The sequence below is a fragment of the Astyanax mexicanus genome, chromosome 13 (assembly GCF_023375975.1).
Source record: "Astyanax mexicanus isolate ESR-SI-001 chromosome 13, AstMex3_surface, whole genome shotgun sequence".
NCBI lineage: Eukaryota > Metazoa > Chordata > Actinopteri > Characiformes > Acestrorhamphidae > Astyanax > Astyanax mexicanus.
Genome location: NC_064420.1, coordinates 39,212,322 through 39,230,114, shown reverse-complemented (window position 1 = coordinate 39,230,114; position 17,793 = coordinate 39,212,322). Strand labels below are relative to the sequence as shown.

The window sequence follows — 17,793 nt, the reverse complement described above, 5'->3', positions numbered from 1 at the left end:
ACATGACAGTGGCTGCTTAATGGACAGCCCAAATATCAGACAATGTTGGGTTTGAGTATGTAGGCTTTGTGGTGGTAAGAGATTCAAATCTGCCTTATCTGTGGAGCAATAAACTGGTTCAACTGCTGATGCGAGGGACGCTAATAGCTCAGTGGTATGTGCAGTCGTTCATCGCAGGGATTTGCTCACCCATACAGCAAGGGTTTCCCAGGAATGTCTCAGCAAAATTGACACATTGATGTTCTGACCGTTCTCCAGTTTAATCAACAATCCTGCATTTATGGATGCAGCTGGGACAGAAGCTTCAGCAAGCAACCCAACAGCACAAATGATAGCTTCTAGGTTGCTGCTCTGTTCGCATTATGTAGCTAATGAAACGTGATGTAGCAGCTACCTATATGTGCTGTTTGGAATCTTGGATCTACAAGCACAGCTGCAACATCTGTACCTAATTGTGCTCCAGGATGGCCTACATGCCCAACTAGGCTAGAGGCTTCAACAAAGTATTAGTGCTTCCTTTTAATAATCATCTATTTATAAAAATAATGTCAATGTCAGCACGGGTTGCATCTTAACAGACTAAAGTTTTCCCATATTGCACAGTACCACATAAAAAAAAAACTCAGCATATCAGCACAAACCACCATACCATACCAACTGTCCAGCACAGTAATGGAACCTGCTTTGGGCTTGGTCTGAAGCCACATGACCTGGGAACCCTGTATTTATTGAGTTGACCATCAACACAGTAGTATAAAAATGTAACACTAAAATATTTAGTCAGTCTGTTAGGCCATATATCCCTTTCTATCCTTGACCAAAACTGGGTCATGAAACAATGATCCCAAGCACACCAGCAATCAAAAGCAGACTGGGTGAAAAAGAAAATTAAAGATTGCAATGGCCCAAATCCAGACCTCAACCCAAATGAAATGTTGGTGAAGTCTGTTGTGTATTGTTTTTGATCTGTATTTAGCTAATTTAAAAACATGCCAAGGACCTAATGGAAGGGTTCTTAACCTTTTTCAGTGTACACCCCCTTTTAAGGGTCAACTTATTTTTCAAGCCCCCTCAACTCATCCACCGTCACAGCAAAAAGTAATTGAGTTAACCACTTTCTAAAAATAAGAGAATAATACGTTAGATAGTATACTTTTTTTGTACATCTAGGCGTGTAGACTGACAGTGAACTGTCAGTGAGATTGTAACAGACAATAATTTGTGTATATGCTAATAAATAAAACATTATGCGACACAAGTGGCAACTTTTTTATTTGTCTTTATTATAATGTATCCCAATGCTCATGTACATGTTAGTCTTCATTTAGTCTCAACAACAAGATTTGGACTACCGAATTGATCTTGTCTGAATACTTTAGGCTTATGGCCTGTAGTTTGTCAGTGTTGTGGCCAGCCTAAGCAAATTCCTTGTATATTTTTGTTTTTGTAAGTTTAAAAAAATATATATACACCCAGACGAAATCGAGCCACAATTACGAAACTTGGCAGGAATGTAGTCTGGTAAACGATATGCAAATGATTAAAATTTCTACACCAATGAGTCAAGGGTAAGTATGCTATGCACATATGAGATGCGAAGCTGGAACAGTTCAAGTGAAACCATTCAGGGACGACTCGTCAACACTGGTATAAGGAGCCGACGTCCACTAAGACGCCTTCCACTGACCCCACATCATAGGCTGTGTTGACGGGATTTTTGCCGACCTCGGGCAAGCTGGAGTGTGAGCGACTGGAGGCGTGTGATCTTCAGTGATGAACCAGATTCAGTCTCAGTGCTGATGACCATCGAACACACGTGTGGAGGCGGCGAGGTCAGCGGTCCGATCCGGCATTTGTTGTTGAGCGGCATACGGCGAATACACAAGGTGTGAAAGTGTGGGAACGGTTTGTTGGGACACACTCTGCTCTAGTTGTTTTTCAAGGCACTAGTTAGTTACTAGGTTTGCAGTTACGTGGACGACATTTTAACACCGGTTGTACTGCCGATGCTATCAAGTCTCCCAGGTGCCAAGACAACGCTCATCCACATACTGCACGACTCTCCCAGCAATGTCTTCAAGGATATGACATACTCCCATGGCCTGCCAGGTCACCAGACCTCTTGCCAATAGAGCACATCTGGGATGTGCTTGGAAGGCAACTGCAGTCGTCCCAGAATACTGGTGAATTAACTGCACAGCTGCAAAGATTATGGCATGATCTTCCGCAGGGATCATAGGTGACCTAATTGATTCAATGCCACGCCGTGTTTCAACTTGTATAGCTGCCAGAGGTGGCTTTATTACTTACCGATTTGTAATGTTTTTCATGCCATAATTAATTAATAAAACAACCTTTTTTTTCTGAATTTGTAATCATTTTCAATCTCCTCATACTATACATACATATTAAGTTTCGTAATAGTAGCTTGTTTCCTTCTGGGTGCATATATTTTTTTGTGACAGAGTGTTTATAACTTAAGTTTACTTACTGTGATTGTTGGTCCTGCACACAAGATTATTCACACACCACTCAACAGTACTCAGAAACAGTTGCAGATGATCACCTTAGGTGAGAGCTGCCCAATCTCCAGATCTTATTCTTTGCACATTTTAAACTTCTTAAGTAACATTATCTTTATGGCTTCAGGCTAAGAATTCAATATCAGTGTATTTAGAATGTTCTGGTTTGTAAATAATATTCAAAGTGGGTGTACTTTTTTGCATTATGCATTATACAGGTTAAAGACCAACAAAGTTAACTTCTTAACTTTCAATAGAAGTCAATGTAAAAAGAGTTTATTTAGGTAATTTTGGAGAAGGTATATTGGTCTGTTCATCAAGAAATTTTGTAAAGGACAGTTAATAAATATGTTTCAAACCACCCCCTGAAGTAGTGTAAGTGATCACATGGTCATGTCAATAAATAGTATTTTGTAACTGATTACTTTTGCTTATACAGTTGTTTTTGGGTAGAATTTTCTTCCCAACAAAGATTCTAACCTACAGTTAAAACTTATTAAAGGGAAAGTGTGTTTTCACTGCAAGGCTATTTCTAGATCACCATATTGTTGCAAACTGGTTAGTAGGCAATTACTATGGTGTCATTAAATGGACATTAGGCAGGTGCTGCAGTGTGGCAAGGTAGTTGCTGTATATTAACAATATTCTAGTTTTAACAAATAAATACAGTTTATCATTTATAAGTAAGACCAAAATGTTTTGACAGGAATTAATAAAAATGAATACGTAATTAATAAAAATAATTAATTGAATCTAAGAAGTTTTGTCCTACAATGATCTGATTTAATACCACACATGTACATAACACTTGTCTTAAGGTTATTGAAATTCATTTTCAAGATTCACATTCATCAAACCACAGCCAGTTTTGTATAATTACTTACAGTGATCACTGCTCTCACATAACGCTATGTATATTTTTTTAGTCTTTGAAACATCAGAAACCCTCAAACTAATATGGTTCTTATAAGTTTTATAAGATCTATCTATCTATCTATCTATCTATCTATCTATCTATCTATCTATCAAAACAATACAAGTGACAAGCCACACAAATAGTATCAGCTGTTCTGTGGTGGTCTATCCTATGGGGTCCTGACCATTGAAAAGAGGATAAAGTATGCAGAGAAATAGATACAGATTTGTAAAAATACACAATGTTCTGTATGATCAGTGTGGGGTGGAGGGTTCAGTTGGTGAAACGCAAGAATAACCCATTTATAGTCTTTTCAGTGTCAACATTAGTGCCATTGTAGTCAGTCATCATCCTCATCCTCTTCCTCATCCTCATCACCATCAAGTGTTTCTATTTCATGCAGTGGCACAGTGTGGTGGAGTCGACCTGGAGTTATGTAATTGCATGGAGCAGAAGGAATATGTGGTACATGATGATGAAACGCATGTGTGGCACAATGTAATCTTCTTTCCAGCTGTATGATGCGTTGGATTAATGCAGCTTTCGCACCAGGCTCGTTTGTTGAAATGATAGCAGAATGGAGAAAAGCATGTTGCTGATGAAGGTGATCAATTACACATTTCATTTCTTGATGGACCAAGACCTTTTCTTCAGCAGCCCGGGCCTTCATGTATACTGCATCGATCCCACGTCGTTTTAAACATCTAGGAACAGAATCATCACCATCTCCAATCTATAAAAGAAAAGGGAGGAAGGACAGAATTTTATACGCATTACCAAAATTATTCGCTCACCATCCAACCAATTAACTCCATTAGGTTCCAAATCACTTCCATTTACACAGGTGTATAAAAGCAGCACCTAATTATGCAGACTGCTTCTACAAACATTAATGAAAATAATGGATCGCTCTCAGGAGCTCAGTGAACCTAGAGCGTGGGACAGCGATAGGATGCAGCACCTCTGCAACAAGTCAAGTCGTGAAACTTCATTACTAAACATTCCACAGCCAACTGTCAGTGATATTATAACAGTGGAAGTGACTGGGAACAAAAGCAGAGCTGAGGCACTTAGTGTTCATGTGCCCTAAAAATTAGCCATTCAGATTGATATTAAGAGCATAGAGAGCTTCATGGGATGGGTTTGCCAAACAGCTCCATTCAAGTCTCATCACCAAACACAAGGCAAGCAACCAGATACTTTTGGCATTATAGTGTATGCCTGAGTTTTAAAGATGTTGGATGATGAAAGGCTGACAATGTTTAAAGTACCTGGTATTAATCATTTCTAAGATCTCTCTGCTACATATTGTATTTAAAAAAAAAAAACACCCACCATTTTATATATATTCCAATCTAACATTTTGTAAATGTGTACTTATGAATTCAAAGTATGTACATAGCAATTACGTTACAAAGTAAGTACTTACGGTTTCATCCAGGAGGGAACAGACAGGCCAAGATGGGTCACATATGTCCTGAAAACTCATGGTTGCAGGGAAGACATCAGTCTTTGGTGGCCAGAGAATGTTGTTGTACTGGCTTAGTGTCTGCTTGAGTCTCTTGTTGGTGTTTGCAACTTGCTTGGAAAGTCTAATGGCAATGCCTTGGCCATCTGAAAGACATTTAATTTTAAAATAAGTGATTCAATCACATACATCTATTCTGAAGCAACACAAAGATTATAGAACCAATTGGAAGGCTATCCTCTCCTCAAACCACAACCCTATACCAAGTGATGAGTCAATTTAGAGAGACAAAGTAGTTTAAATAAAACCATGCATCACCAAAAAGACAATCATAGAATTAAAAAAAGTCTGTTTAACTGCAGTATAAATGTGTTTTTAGACAGCAGTAGAGTGTAAATACTGTTTTGTACTGAGGCAATTTTTTTTTTTTTTTTTTTTTTTTTGGGAAACTGGAAAAATTACAGGTATGGCTAAACACTTTGTAATAATGCAGCTAAAACTTTTTACTGTATTTACTGTATTCTCTTAAAAGCAAAACAAGAAATTCAAAAATAACTATAGCAGAGTACAAACATTCTAAACTCATAAGATAACTCATTCAAATTCATAAGATTATACACTTGAGCACTTCATTAAGAACAAACATGTACACACTGCTATATTTTCTTTCTAACTGAATATACTGAGATTTACGTTTGCCTTGTGAACTTACAAACTGTAACCGAAAGCTTTATTTAAAGTAATTGTTCTGTATCTCTTTACCTGGATATTTTCTTTTGAGCTGTAAGAGGACAGCTCTCTCTCTTGCTTCAGTTCTAGCTTTGAACAGTAATTGTCTTCTGATGTCACAGTCAACATCTTTCAGGGTAGACTGAAAGATCACATCACGTTCATGCCACCTTTTCCCTATGCAGTACTTCTCCTCCAAATTCAGCAAGGTTTTCTCAAATCTGCAACGTCAAATTAAATGGATCATTTTACTTTATTTATTGAATTTATGATCTGGGTGAAAGATGTATTTGGTATGATTTACTTACCCTGCTTTATCTGCAAATGACTCTTCAGCCTCAGACCTACTGTACAAACAAGCCATTAAAAACAGAACACCACACTTCCTCTAAAAATGTAATGCTCACGTTAAGTTTCTGGTGCCTTCAATCAGCAAAGTGAACCTACTCTTGAACTGTTTACATTTTGCAAATACATTTAGTCACTCACCATTACCTGACATGCATTGCATTGTATTCTTTAATCACAATAATAAAATTGGATTGTTTAATCTTGCACACAGTCTTACTTAAGCATGTTGTACTGAATCAGCTTGATGACATATTCCTTTCTCCATCTTGGCACAGTATCTAGAGACCAAAAACAAGAGTTACAGACCTCATGAAGTGTCATGTTTTATGTACTCTGTACGAAATGGCAGGACATACGTTTTATTCAATTTTATCACAAGCACTTTTCAAGGAATACTGACATTTGCAACATGTCCTGGACAACAACTAAAATAAATCTGTGGGGGGCACCAGAAGATCTTTAAAAATCATTAAGGGAATATATGTAGCATTACTTATGCAAATTAAATGTTAGGCGTACTACTGCACATATAAGCAGCTTTGACACTTTCCTTTAAAAACTCAACTTAGCTATACATGGATAAGGAAATAATTTCTTTTTCACCTGTATATTTACATTTACATCAAATAAACGGTTTAATTGCATAAGATAGTGAAGCAATCATTTTACTTTTAGGTTTTGGTTTCTGTCGGACGAGCTCTGCCTCAGTTTTCTTTCCCATCTCTCCATGTCTTGCTCAGAGACCGGCACTAAAATAAAACAAAAAATAAAATAAATAAAGTGGCAAAGGTAGCTCTGCGCACAAGGTGTACACACAAACACTCACCGGTGCCTCTCTGATGATCATGGAGATCTCATCTTTGGCAACAACGGTCATCTTCTCTGCCTTTTCAACTCTCAGCAGAAGCTGCATATTTGAAATATTGGAACGATATGCACAGTAAATTTCTCTTATCCAAATAAAAAAAAAAAATCATGCAAGTAAATGCTGAAATTTGACAAAGAGTACAGATGAAAGCAAACCTAAGTCAGTAGCTTTTCTCCATCCATAATGAAGGAGGGCATCTGTAGCAGATCCATCCGATGAGATGGAGTCATTTCCTTTGTGATTCTTGCAAACCTTCTAAGGAATGACCACAGTCTTTCCATTCCTTCACCATCAGTAAGCCCAAATCCATCAAGCCTCCTGGTGCTATACATAATCTGTGTTACAAAAAAAAATGTTTTCTAGATTACAAACTTTTATTCTTATACAAATTACACAAATGTTAAGTCTCACTTCCTACATTTAGAGATAAAAAAAGGATTAGATGTGAACCCATGAGATGGGACATCATAAAGTTTATATAACAAACATGCATGAAATTACCTGGCACTGCAGTTTATGACCATAAACATGAAATGCTGGTACAGCCAGAGACAGGTTGTGTGGTATGCCTTGGTTGGATTTCTGTTCAAATGCAATTTGAGAATTGCAAAGTATAATGGATGAATTGCCAGCAGAATTCATGAATGTGTGAAAGAGTGCATAACTTTCCTACCTGCATATGGGAGGCAAGAACACATGCAATGTCATAGACTACTCGCAGGTGTATGTTCTTTGTGTTGCATTTTGGAGCAACTCCTCGATGATGTAGAGGGGATAGGCTAACCTACAGAAAACAAATCGTGGTGAAAATAACTCATATTAATATCGAAAATAACAAAACTAATAAGCTTACAATCAGGGTTGGGCAATAGATTTAAAATATATCAATATTTTAAGACTATCATACCTGACAAACAGCAAAAGATTCTTAAACTTCTAATAGTCTTCTCTACTTGTGTTTTTTTTTCGTTCAATATATGCAACCATCCAGTTAAATAGGACAAATTACAGTGTTTAATGAACTATGCAGTTGGTCAGTGTTTTGAGCACTGATATCCAAAACCTGCACAGAAAATGATGATTTATTATAATTATAAATGATCACAGATCACAGTCAAAAAAAAGTCATGATGCCTACCAGTACTTACAAAACACAAATTAAAATATCCACAATTTTAAAATTTAGAGAAGATGAACTAGAAAAAAAAAAGTGATGACAGTCTGAAAAGCACCACAATAGAGAGACAGGTAGCCAGCTTCTTTGTTTGCTTTCCTGACCTCAGGAGGTTTCCAGCCTTAAAGTTACTGCAATCCTAAATAAACAGAATAGTTCAGGTAGCAGTGAAATAAATTATTATCTTGAATGATTGTGCTGGAATAAATACACAATTATCAGTTCTGTATGATATTAATAAAAGTCACCAACCTCATTAGGTTTGGAATTTTTGGGATGTGACGAAATGTATTCCTCTGTTCTACCATCACCAATAAACATACGGCTTCCATGAAATGGTTTATCTATGCTTGCCCCTGAACTTTGTTTTCGTACAAGTCCAAAGTTCCCATCAAGTGTTACAATCATATTTCCATCTTGCTAAAAATGAAAAGAGAAAAGGAGAAAAAACAAAAAACATTTTTTGACTAACTGTAACTTAAAGCAAACGTTTCACTTGCAAGTAAACAAAGCAGCAACTTAAATTCTTTACACTAAGAAAGATCCCACATTTCATACATAGTAGACACACAGTAGCTGGATACGGACATAGTACTGCAGATAAATTCATACAAATCAGATTTCTGTAAAGAAATAGGATATGGATTCACCTACCAAAGCTCTGTACAACATATTCACCTATAATGCAAAAAGTGGAAAATGCAAACAGGTAAAAGCAGGACAGTTATTCATACTGTCATAAACCTACACCAGGACTTCGACACACTAGGTAATACAATTTGAAAATGTTTCTTATATGTTGAATATGTTAAAGTGATCTGTATTATAACTTCATAAGCTTCAGGAACAAAATCTAAACACACATTAAAACATTTAAATAACTGCTTTAAACTCTGCCCTAATTTTATACAAATTAAATTCAGAATAACATACCTGAACTGACAACAACTCTCATTTCCCTTTTATAAACATTATGGTTTTCATGCCCTTCAGGTAAAACTAATTGTAAACCACTTGAAAGGGGTTCATAATAGGCCTTCTGTTAAGGGTAAGAAAAAAAGACATTAAACACTGTCAATACATTATAAAACATCATTACAAAAATAACTGTCTACCAAGTAGAATGACAGAAGTGCAATAGAACAATCACAATTACAATCATATATTACTTGATTAAAAATAAATCTTCATTCAAATTGTATTGACTTTGATATGGGCAAATTAACATGGAACCTACAGTGAGCATTAATGAAAGAAACAAAACCAAATGTCACGTATTGGAAATAAAATAAGTGTTTACTGTCAAACTGAGTGCATTTCATTTTAATGAGAAAGTCAAAATTTACAGTGACAGCCCTACTGTATATAGCTGAAACTTATAGGTATAGGAAACTTACAGCTTTTGACCTTACATTCCACTTGTCAGGAAGGTGCAGCAAATTCCTGTGTGACTTTTTTAAACAAGCCTTGCAAAAATCTGTACTCTCCATGGTCTTGACAGACAATGCAGAGATCTGTGATTGGTGCTGAACATGCAAATGACACCTTCAAAATATCATCCTTGACTAGATCCCAGGCACTTATTTCTCTCCTTTTAGCCTTTGTGTATGCAGTCTCAGAACATAAGTTACTGCTCTCAGCTATTTCGGGAGGCTCATCCTGATCTCTTGATGGATGGAAAGTGCCCACACTAGAAAGAATGTCACCTACGTAGACCTTCTGTGCACGAGCACCAGGGTGCTTCTTGAACAGGTGTATCTTCGATTTCCTGAACCGCAAGGCTTTTCCCATATCTGAATACAAAGATGAAGACTGCATAAATATTATTTGTGCTTAATGGTTGCTTCAGTAATTGATCATATTTAGCACTTCAGACTGAAAATGTTTACAATCTTAAACCATGGACATTTTTTTCAATGTTTCAGTGTCAACTAACAAAAAGTCAACAAACGAAAGTGAGGGCTTCTTCATGTCATTTGATAAATGTCAATCCTTTTAGTAAAAGTAAGGCACAAAACTAATGCATTAATGGATAAAATATTGACAATCTGTAAAATAATATTACAGTGTCTCTCAGTCGGACTCAACAAGAAATGGCTACAAGATAGGAGTGTGCCATGTCGTATTATATGCAATAATATTGCCAATATTTTTTTTATATTGTGAACAAAATTATACCCTGAAATACTGTGCCATATCACCCATCCCTAAATATCACATGAGGGTACTACTTTTTTTGCTATTTTTAAGCTCAGTTCATATTACATCTACTAAAGACAGATTATACCTGTCCAGTACATGTATTTTTTTTCTTTAATTCTGTATATATGGAGATATTTGTAGTGCATTACTAGTATCATGAAATACATGATCATTTACTTCTATGGACAATGTAATAAAATTATTGTATTTTTTAATATCTCAGTTAGGGGTGTGCCATCTCATGCCGTATGCAATAATAAAATATTTTTTTTATTTTGTTGTAGTGTATTCTTGTATGTAGGACCAAAAACGAAGGAAGTATTAATTCATAACTGCACATATAAATGTAGAAACAAATAACTATATAAATAAATGCACATTTAAATGCATCTGGCACACACTTCGCTATGCTGTTCAGTGTGCCGGCGCACAAATAGCTGTCCTGTACTTTCAATATCAGTGAGACAACAACATCGCAGCTATAACCCTACTGCAGTAACAACTGCCAGAAATGAATGAGGGTCAACAGATTCAATATGTCGCTGCTGTAGGCCAAGGCAGGAGCAGTAGAGCCAAAACTATTGCAGCCAATAAACCAATCCTGCTTTAGAGCGAAGATAGGACCGCCTACCCAATTACCACACAAATACAGAAAAAAATGTGTAAATAAATAAATAAATACATAAAGAAATGTGTAAATAAATCAATAAATGAATGTAGAAATGTTGAAATGAATGAATAAATAAAAGTTGAAATAAATAAATGCACATATAAATGAATATATAAATAAGAAATGTATTTATTTATTTATTCACCTACTCGATTACTTATGCGTGTATTTATAAAACACACATATATACATATATATATATATATATATATATATATATATGTACATATATAAATATATACACACATACATACACACACATTTATGTTTTAATTTATTTATTTACACGTCATTTTTGGTCTTCCATATTCTTGAAATATTTTTTTCCAATGTTCTCATACCACCAAAAGTATAATTATCGCAAAAAAAAAACCCTACCCTACACTATATTTATCAGTAAGGATGTAATGACCACCTCCTTCTTTCCACAGACTCTTTCCATTTTATGGAAATATAGCAGCACTTATAAGTAGGGATGCAACTTATGATTATTTTGGTAGTCAACTACTCTGATGGGGGGGTGGGTTGACACAGCAAGGAGAGGATTTTAATATTTTCACTGGAGAGTGTACATTAAGGGAATCGTAATGTTTACAGCAAGTAAAAGAACATAAACTACTATTAATAAGCAATTAAATCCATAAATGGTGAGACAAAATTACAATTCTATGCATCTTACCTTGAAATGGGAAGAAGAAGCTGGCTCTTACAATTCGGACTCGTACACAATGTGTACTGTAAAAGAAATATTTATTAATACCTTGAAACAACTATACTGGCATTGATTCAACAAATCCCCAAATACAGTGAAAGCTATTAAAGACAAGCCCCTATGCTCCCTGAAGGTTTACCTTAGCAAGGTTAGCAACAAAGCTAGCTAACATTAATAACAGCCAGTATAAAATAGAAGCAGCAGTTAGCTTACATTTTATCTTTCAGGCAAAGTACAAGATTTACAAGAAGAAGTTCTATTAAAAAGAAAAAAAAACACTGAAGCAAGTCGCCCATCACGAAGTCTCTATATTGAGCTTAAACATGAGAAGGAACATCGCTAGTCAGCTAGCTAGCCAGCTAAAGCTGGGCGCAGCCACCGGGTGTAACTTTAACGCTGAATAAATAAACGTGTCATACCACACGAAAGCCTCAAAGATCCTTAACAATTCATACAAACCATAGCTGTAGATATGACAGCATTATGAAAGCAGAAGCAGCCGACAGCACATCTTCATTCTAGACATGTAGCTACATTAGCTAGCGAACAAGCTAAGTAGGCCAAGCTTAGCTGCCTAGCTATGGAAGTTAGCAGGCGAGCTAGCTAGCTAGCTAGCCTTTCGACACATTTTGTACAAAATCAAAGCAAACAAACACACATTTGAGCTAAGCAACTACAATGGGTGTCTGTTAGGGAAACGTGGCGCGTAAATTCAGTCACAATAAGGTTCTTTCAACTAGTATTTTGGTGTTTTTTTTTTTGTGGGCGTTTATTTATACTTTATTGAATTTCAAAAAGGGGGGGATACATTACATATTATTACTTTCAAAAACACATAAAAATTACATTGTTATTACATTAAAAAAACACATAAAAATTACATTATTTTACACAAAACTTACAATTTGTTGTTTTCACACACTTTTTTTTTCCCTTCAAAATTTTAAAAAGGACCAGCTATCGCCATTTTGTGTAAATGTGTCCAAAGTTCTTTTCTTTTTCATTTCAGTAATCACCTGTTTAAACACACTTTCACTTGGTATAGAGCAATTGTCAATGGCGATTTTGCATCTGGTATTCCACAGTTTGCATTTAACCATGCATATCACATACCATAGATTGTTTTTTTGGGATTTTGAGAGTTGTTCTTTAAAAATGCCATACATTATAGATATTTTATCATACGTAATATTTGTATTCAGTTGTTTTAATTTATTCCAGACCTCTTTCGTTCTCTGACATTCTAATATAAGATGATTTTTTTCTAATATAAGATGATGTATTTTTGTGTTTACTCACGCACACGACATTACCTGGTCAAACGCTGGGACAGAATGAAGCCCGCGGATCCAGTGTTGCCAACTCCTCAGTAAGGAAAGTAGCTATTGGCTGTCCTAAAAGTCGCTAGAAGTCGCTAAATGACGTCATCGCCTAATTTGCATAGTACATGTTTTTGAAGCTGTAAAGGATTAAGGTTGTGGGAGAGAAGAAAAGTGAGTAAAAAAACACCATAAATATGTTAGAAATGTTACAAATGAACAATTTCTGTTGCTTTTTAAATAGGACGTCACTTTTTTTTTTACAATAACTTCATTTTTACGTGAATTACATGAATTATTTTTTTGCCATGTTCTTAAATGTTATTACAAGAGTAGCCGGAACTGTTATTCTACGTTTTTTTAGTTTGTTTGGTTTTCTTCATAATTGTAAGGTTTATTTATTAATTCATTTTTTATTCATTGTTTTAAAAAAATACAGAAAATAACCATAGAAATAAAACGTTTTTTTCTTTCTTTTATGTAAAAGAAAATATACCTAAAAAAAACAACAGTCTGTGGGGCGTGGCTATGTTAATTAGATGTTCAGTTTAGAGGGCTCACCATGATGTAGTTTCATAGCAGTTTTATCCACCTGGCTGGGTTTTAGACTGTTTTAATATACGTGGTTTCACTCTCTGAGCACTTTTAATTGCTTTAAATGAGCAGAGAGCCTGTTAATAAAGAAATTCTGAAAGGATCATACAGTTTGTCATTGAATATCACTGAATGAGTCAAATACACTTTAATTTGTGAATCATGAAGCTCACAACTTGAAAGACAATAAAGTTAGTTAAAAAAAAGGTAAAATAACAGTTGTTCCCTGCAGAACATTGATTGAAATCACTTTATTGAAGAAATTTAATTGTAAATATGCTCTGAAAAACTGTAAAATAACAGTTTTTTTCCCTGCAGAACGTTGATCAAAATCACTTTATTGAAGAAATTTAATTGTAAAATACTGGTGTATGTATGTGAAACCTTTAATGAAAATGCATGTGAATCTACTGGTTTTGCACTTCATATGAATGAAAGTATTTTACTTTACTTTACTATACGTTTTTTTGCGGTTTTATTTTTTACAGTGTGGACCTATTTTCACGTGATAACGTCCATTCAATGGAATGATTCAATGGAATGATAACATTCGAATTGGGTGCTCTATTTTTGATACTCGCGTCTATGGCGTATAAGAGTTCTTCTTTCATGGACGCTAGCATGCATGACGTCATGCATGACGTCATACACGCCAGTGTCTATATTTACCACAGACTGGAAATTGTTCAGCAGTTGCAAGCGGATAGTTCCAGAGATAATATGATGATTATTGGACTTCAGGGCAGACCGGAGAGTCCTAATGTGGGGGATCTCATTGAATTTTCTCGTGTCATCTACAGCCATTGGGCAGTTTATGTGGGAGATGGCTATGTCATCCATCTGACGAAAAATAAAAACAAGCCTAACAAAGGAGAGGTTAAAAGAGATCGACTTTTATATGTAGCCGGATGCTTTCGTTACAAAGTCAACAACATTTTGGACTACAAGTATGAACGCAAAGAGATCGAACTAATTCTACAAGACGCAAACAGTGCCTTAGGTAAAAATGTCACTTATAACCTTGTGACACATAACTGTGAGCACTTTGCAACCAATCTACGTTATGGAAAACCAGAATCACTTCAGGTGAAAAAAGTACTTTACAGTGCACTAGCTATTGGTAGTGTTACACTGCTGCTGATATATCTTAAAATATTCATATTTTAAGAGAAAGAGTTAGGAAACGGGGGGAGCCCCCCCCGTAATCTGTTATGCCTCTCCCTCTCTGTCTACAGGAGGTCACGGCGATGACGTAATCTCTCTGTCCCGAGAGTACTATTATGCTATATTCCTGAAATCAACAAATTATTTTTCTGTTTTCCTATATCGCCAAGTATATCGATATCGCAAAAATACCCTGAAATATCGTGATATTATTTTAGAGCCATATTGTCCACCGCTAGTCTGAATTATATACATATATGACAAAAACTGATCAGTTATCATATTTAAAATAGAATAACAACATACTTGATTATTAACATTATTATTATTATTATTATTATTATTATTATTATTATTAAACCTTGGATTAACCCTGATATTAAGGCTCTCCTGAAGGAGAAAAAGAGGGCTTTTAAATTGGGTGACAAGGAAAGAATGAAATCTGCACAGAGGGAGTTAAGATGAAAGATCCAGGATGGTAAAGCCAGCTATAGGAAAAACTCCAGTCTTACACTCACAACATCCCAGGTGAGATGTGCACTGAAGAAGATCAAGGTCAGAAAGGCTGCGGATGGCAGATGGCATCAGCTCAAGAGTTCTGAAGACCTGTGCAGTGTGACTCAGTACCTTTTTAACCTTAGCTTGAGGCTAGGGAGGGTTCCACAGCTGTGGAAAACATCCTGTGTGGTACCCAAAAAAGATATATAATATAAATGAATGTGAGACACTATATGTACAATACAACACGGACACAATAGATACGTAAGACGGAAGACAATAGTGGTGATTGAGATGGAATGACAGTATAAATAGAATCCGTATAACAGTAGTGCAAATATTGTGTATAGCTTAAGGCTGGTAAAGTGAATGAGTGCCTAAAGTTCTTAAAGTTCACAGTTCTTGGGGAATTAAAGTGTGTATGACAGTGCAAGTATAGCAGTAGTGTAGGTATTGGTGTATAGTGCAGGTCCGTTTGGAAAAGTTCCAGTACTGTGTGTATTAGTCTAGTCTGTTAGCATAACGAGACGTTACCCAAAAGATGAAAAAACAATATTAGTAAACTACCAGGGCTACAACTACAGACACTCCTTCAATATATTACAACCCTGAAAAATGAAAGTGAATATTGTAGTCTCTACCTCTTTTCCTTCTGTTTTATTTTTTCAAAATTCTGTTTTATTTTTTCCCAAATTTTTTCCGAATTTTTTGTTATTTTTGTTGTAACCTCCACACACTCGTGCACACATCCGCACACTCATACATGTACACGTGCAGCATCAGTGCTATTATCACAGCTTGGACACCAGTGACTTTAACAGCAGCAGCAGCTCACCTGCAGAGAGTTACGTAATGCAGTAAATCCTCAGGCCTGAGGAGGGGATAGAGAATCCTCCCAGGTGAGACAGAGTGCTACTCACATTCATGCTTTACTGCTAATTCAGCCAAGAAGAGACTTAAACCTGCATCACATAAATACACATCCAAAAACACAGAAATGATCCCAACATTATCAGAAATTTGGTTTAGCCTTGTCACTACAATTACGTTATCAAATTATCACAATTATTTAAGGACATAACCTCAACATTTTTTGATGACGTCAGTACTGCCTGTTGTGTTAACTTGTGTGATAAGGGCCATTAATGTGAATAAACTGTAAATTGGCATGTTAACTTCGTGTAAAAACAGTGTTTATATTTGATTTTTTTTATGTATTTAGAATAGGTATGCATTTTTACATTCTAGTTTCAGTGTCTGTATTGGGTCTTTTTTGCAGGATACAAACTTAAAAATAATACATTAAACAACCTAAATACTTATTAAACACAAGCTTATAAAAAAGGAAAATATAATTAATTAATATCACCATACAATCTCTTCATCCATGAAGTACAACTTTTCTTTGCATTATTATCTTTAAACTTTAAACTGCACATGTAGCATATATTTTTTATCCTCAGGAGTTTTGAAATTGAAAATCTGATCTGTTTGAATATCCTACTCTAGACCAGTTTTGCTGGTAACTGAATTCAGATGGTCATAGTTGGTCATTGATGGTCAAGTTGGTCCCATACTGAAGACTAGCAGGTTAACAGACTCTTTTTTGAGTAAATATTTTTATTGGGTTTGCATTGACTTTGAACATTGGGGAGCACAGTAAATACAATATATTAAGTAGCATTGTTTCACAGTGTTACGTTCCCACTACTTAATAGGCCATGGTCTAGGGGTGTAGAGCGGAACCAGTAACATTAATAAGATATGGATCGCTTAAGGTGGAACTTGAAACTGGTTTCTAAGGAGTGAATTGACTGGAGAGCAGGCAGCTTAAATCAGAACAAGTAATTAGATTTATTTAGGCTTTTGTTTACTTTATAGTTATGCAGCAACAAACAGGGGAAACATCAGACAGAGACATGATTTGGATTAACCTCACCTCAGAAAGAGAAGATGAACGGTACCAAAGAAAAGAACAGAACAAAACAAAAATCACACTAAGCTATTTTTAGAGACTAGCCTAACTACCCAAAAGAAAAGGAATAAACAAACAAAACTTGTCTAGTTACACTAGTCTAATAAAACAAAAAATACATATGTTGGTACCCGCCCTTTTAATCTAATGTGCTTATACAATGAATTACCTACGTGGTGGAATGTAGGTGCGCGCACAGTCTAACCTGTTCTCAATCTGAGGGGGAGAAAGATATAAAATTCAGGACTGAACCAAAACAGAGCTTTTGAATAAAGCACTACTTCAGTAACACAGAGAAGCAAGATCTTGACTAGTTTCTGACAAAAGCAATAAAACAGAGTGCAACCACAATAAAAACGGAGCGTGCAAACGAGTGGTCAGTATGTGAGCCGGCAGGCTGCCGCGCAGCTCCTTCACGCAGCTTTTATACTGGAAGCCCCGCCTCAGTCTCCACTCAATTGGTTAGCCGGCAGCATGCTCAATGATGATTGACAGGATGTGCAACCTATAGAGAGAGAGACAGGGAGAGAGGGAGAGAGAGAGAGAGAGAGAGAGAGCAAGCGTGCGAGAGAGAAAGAGAGAGACGAACATGCAGACACGTAACACACAGAATATAACACACATACAGTTC

General features: G+C 35.8%; 2 protein-coding genes and 1 long non-coding RNA gene across 8 annotated transcripts in view; 1 reads left to right on the top strand and 2 right to left on the bottom strand.

Moving 5' to 3' along the window:
- Window positions 1–17,793, bottom strand: part of LOC125780687 (uncharacterized) — a 124,967-nt gene that overhangs the window by 87,658 nt on the left and 19,516 nt on the right. The gene's annotated exons all lie outside the window — the stretch shown is intronic.
- LOC125780682 (uncharacterized) lies at window positions 1,256–12,971 on the bottom strand. Of its 6 annotated transcripts, XM_049463277.1 has the most exons (16): window positions 12,926–12,970; window positions 11,580–11,635; window positions 9,426–9,821; window positions 8,962–9,067; window positions 8,683–8,706; window positions 7,762–8,448; window positions 7,528–7,638; window positions 7,356–7,436; window positions 7,010–7,189; window positions 6,813–6,893; window positions 6,656–6,735; window positions 6,204–6,264; window positions 5,944–5,982; window positions 5,669–5,856; window positions 4,868–5,052; window positions 1,256–4,171 (listed from the first exon to the last, which is right to left on the bottom strand). In XM_049463277.1, exons 11-16 carry the CDS (start codon window positions 6,705–6,707, stop codon window positions 3,779–3,781), a joined length of 918 nt encoding a protein of 305 aa, XP_049319234.1. In that variant the 5' UTR covers window positions 6,708–6,735; window positions 6,813–6,893; window positions 7,010–7,189; window positions 7,356–7,436; window positions 7,528–7,638; window positions 7,762–8,448; window positions 8,683–8,706; window positions 8,962–9,067; window positions 9,426–9,821; window positions 11,580–11,635; window positions 12,926–12,970; the 3' UTR covers window positions 1,256–3,778. The 6 variants fall into 6 exon arrangements, with proteins under 6 accessions (XP_049319234.1, XP_049319233.1, XP_049319237.1 ...); XM_049463276.1 differs by having other exon boundaries at window positions 7,762–8,167; window positions 8,281–9,067; XM_049463280.1 differs by having other exon boundaries at window positions 5,944–5,979; window positions 7,762–9,067; window positions 12,926–12,971.
- On the top strand, window positions 14,242–14,926 carry LOC125780683 (phospholipase A and acyltransferase 4-like). Its single transcript, XM_049463286.1, has one exon. The coding sequence runs from the start codon at window positions 14,246–14,248 to the stop codon at window positions 14,690–14,692; it is 447 nt and encodes a 148-aa protein (XP_049319243.1). The 5' UTR covers window positions 14,242–14,245; the 3' UTR covers window positions 14,693–14,926.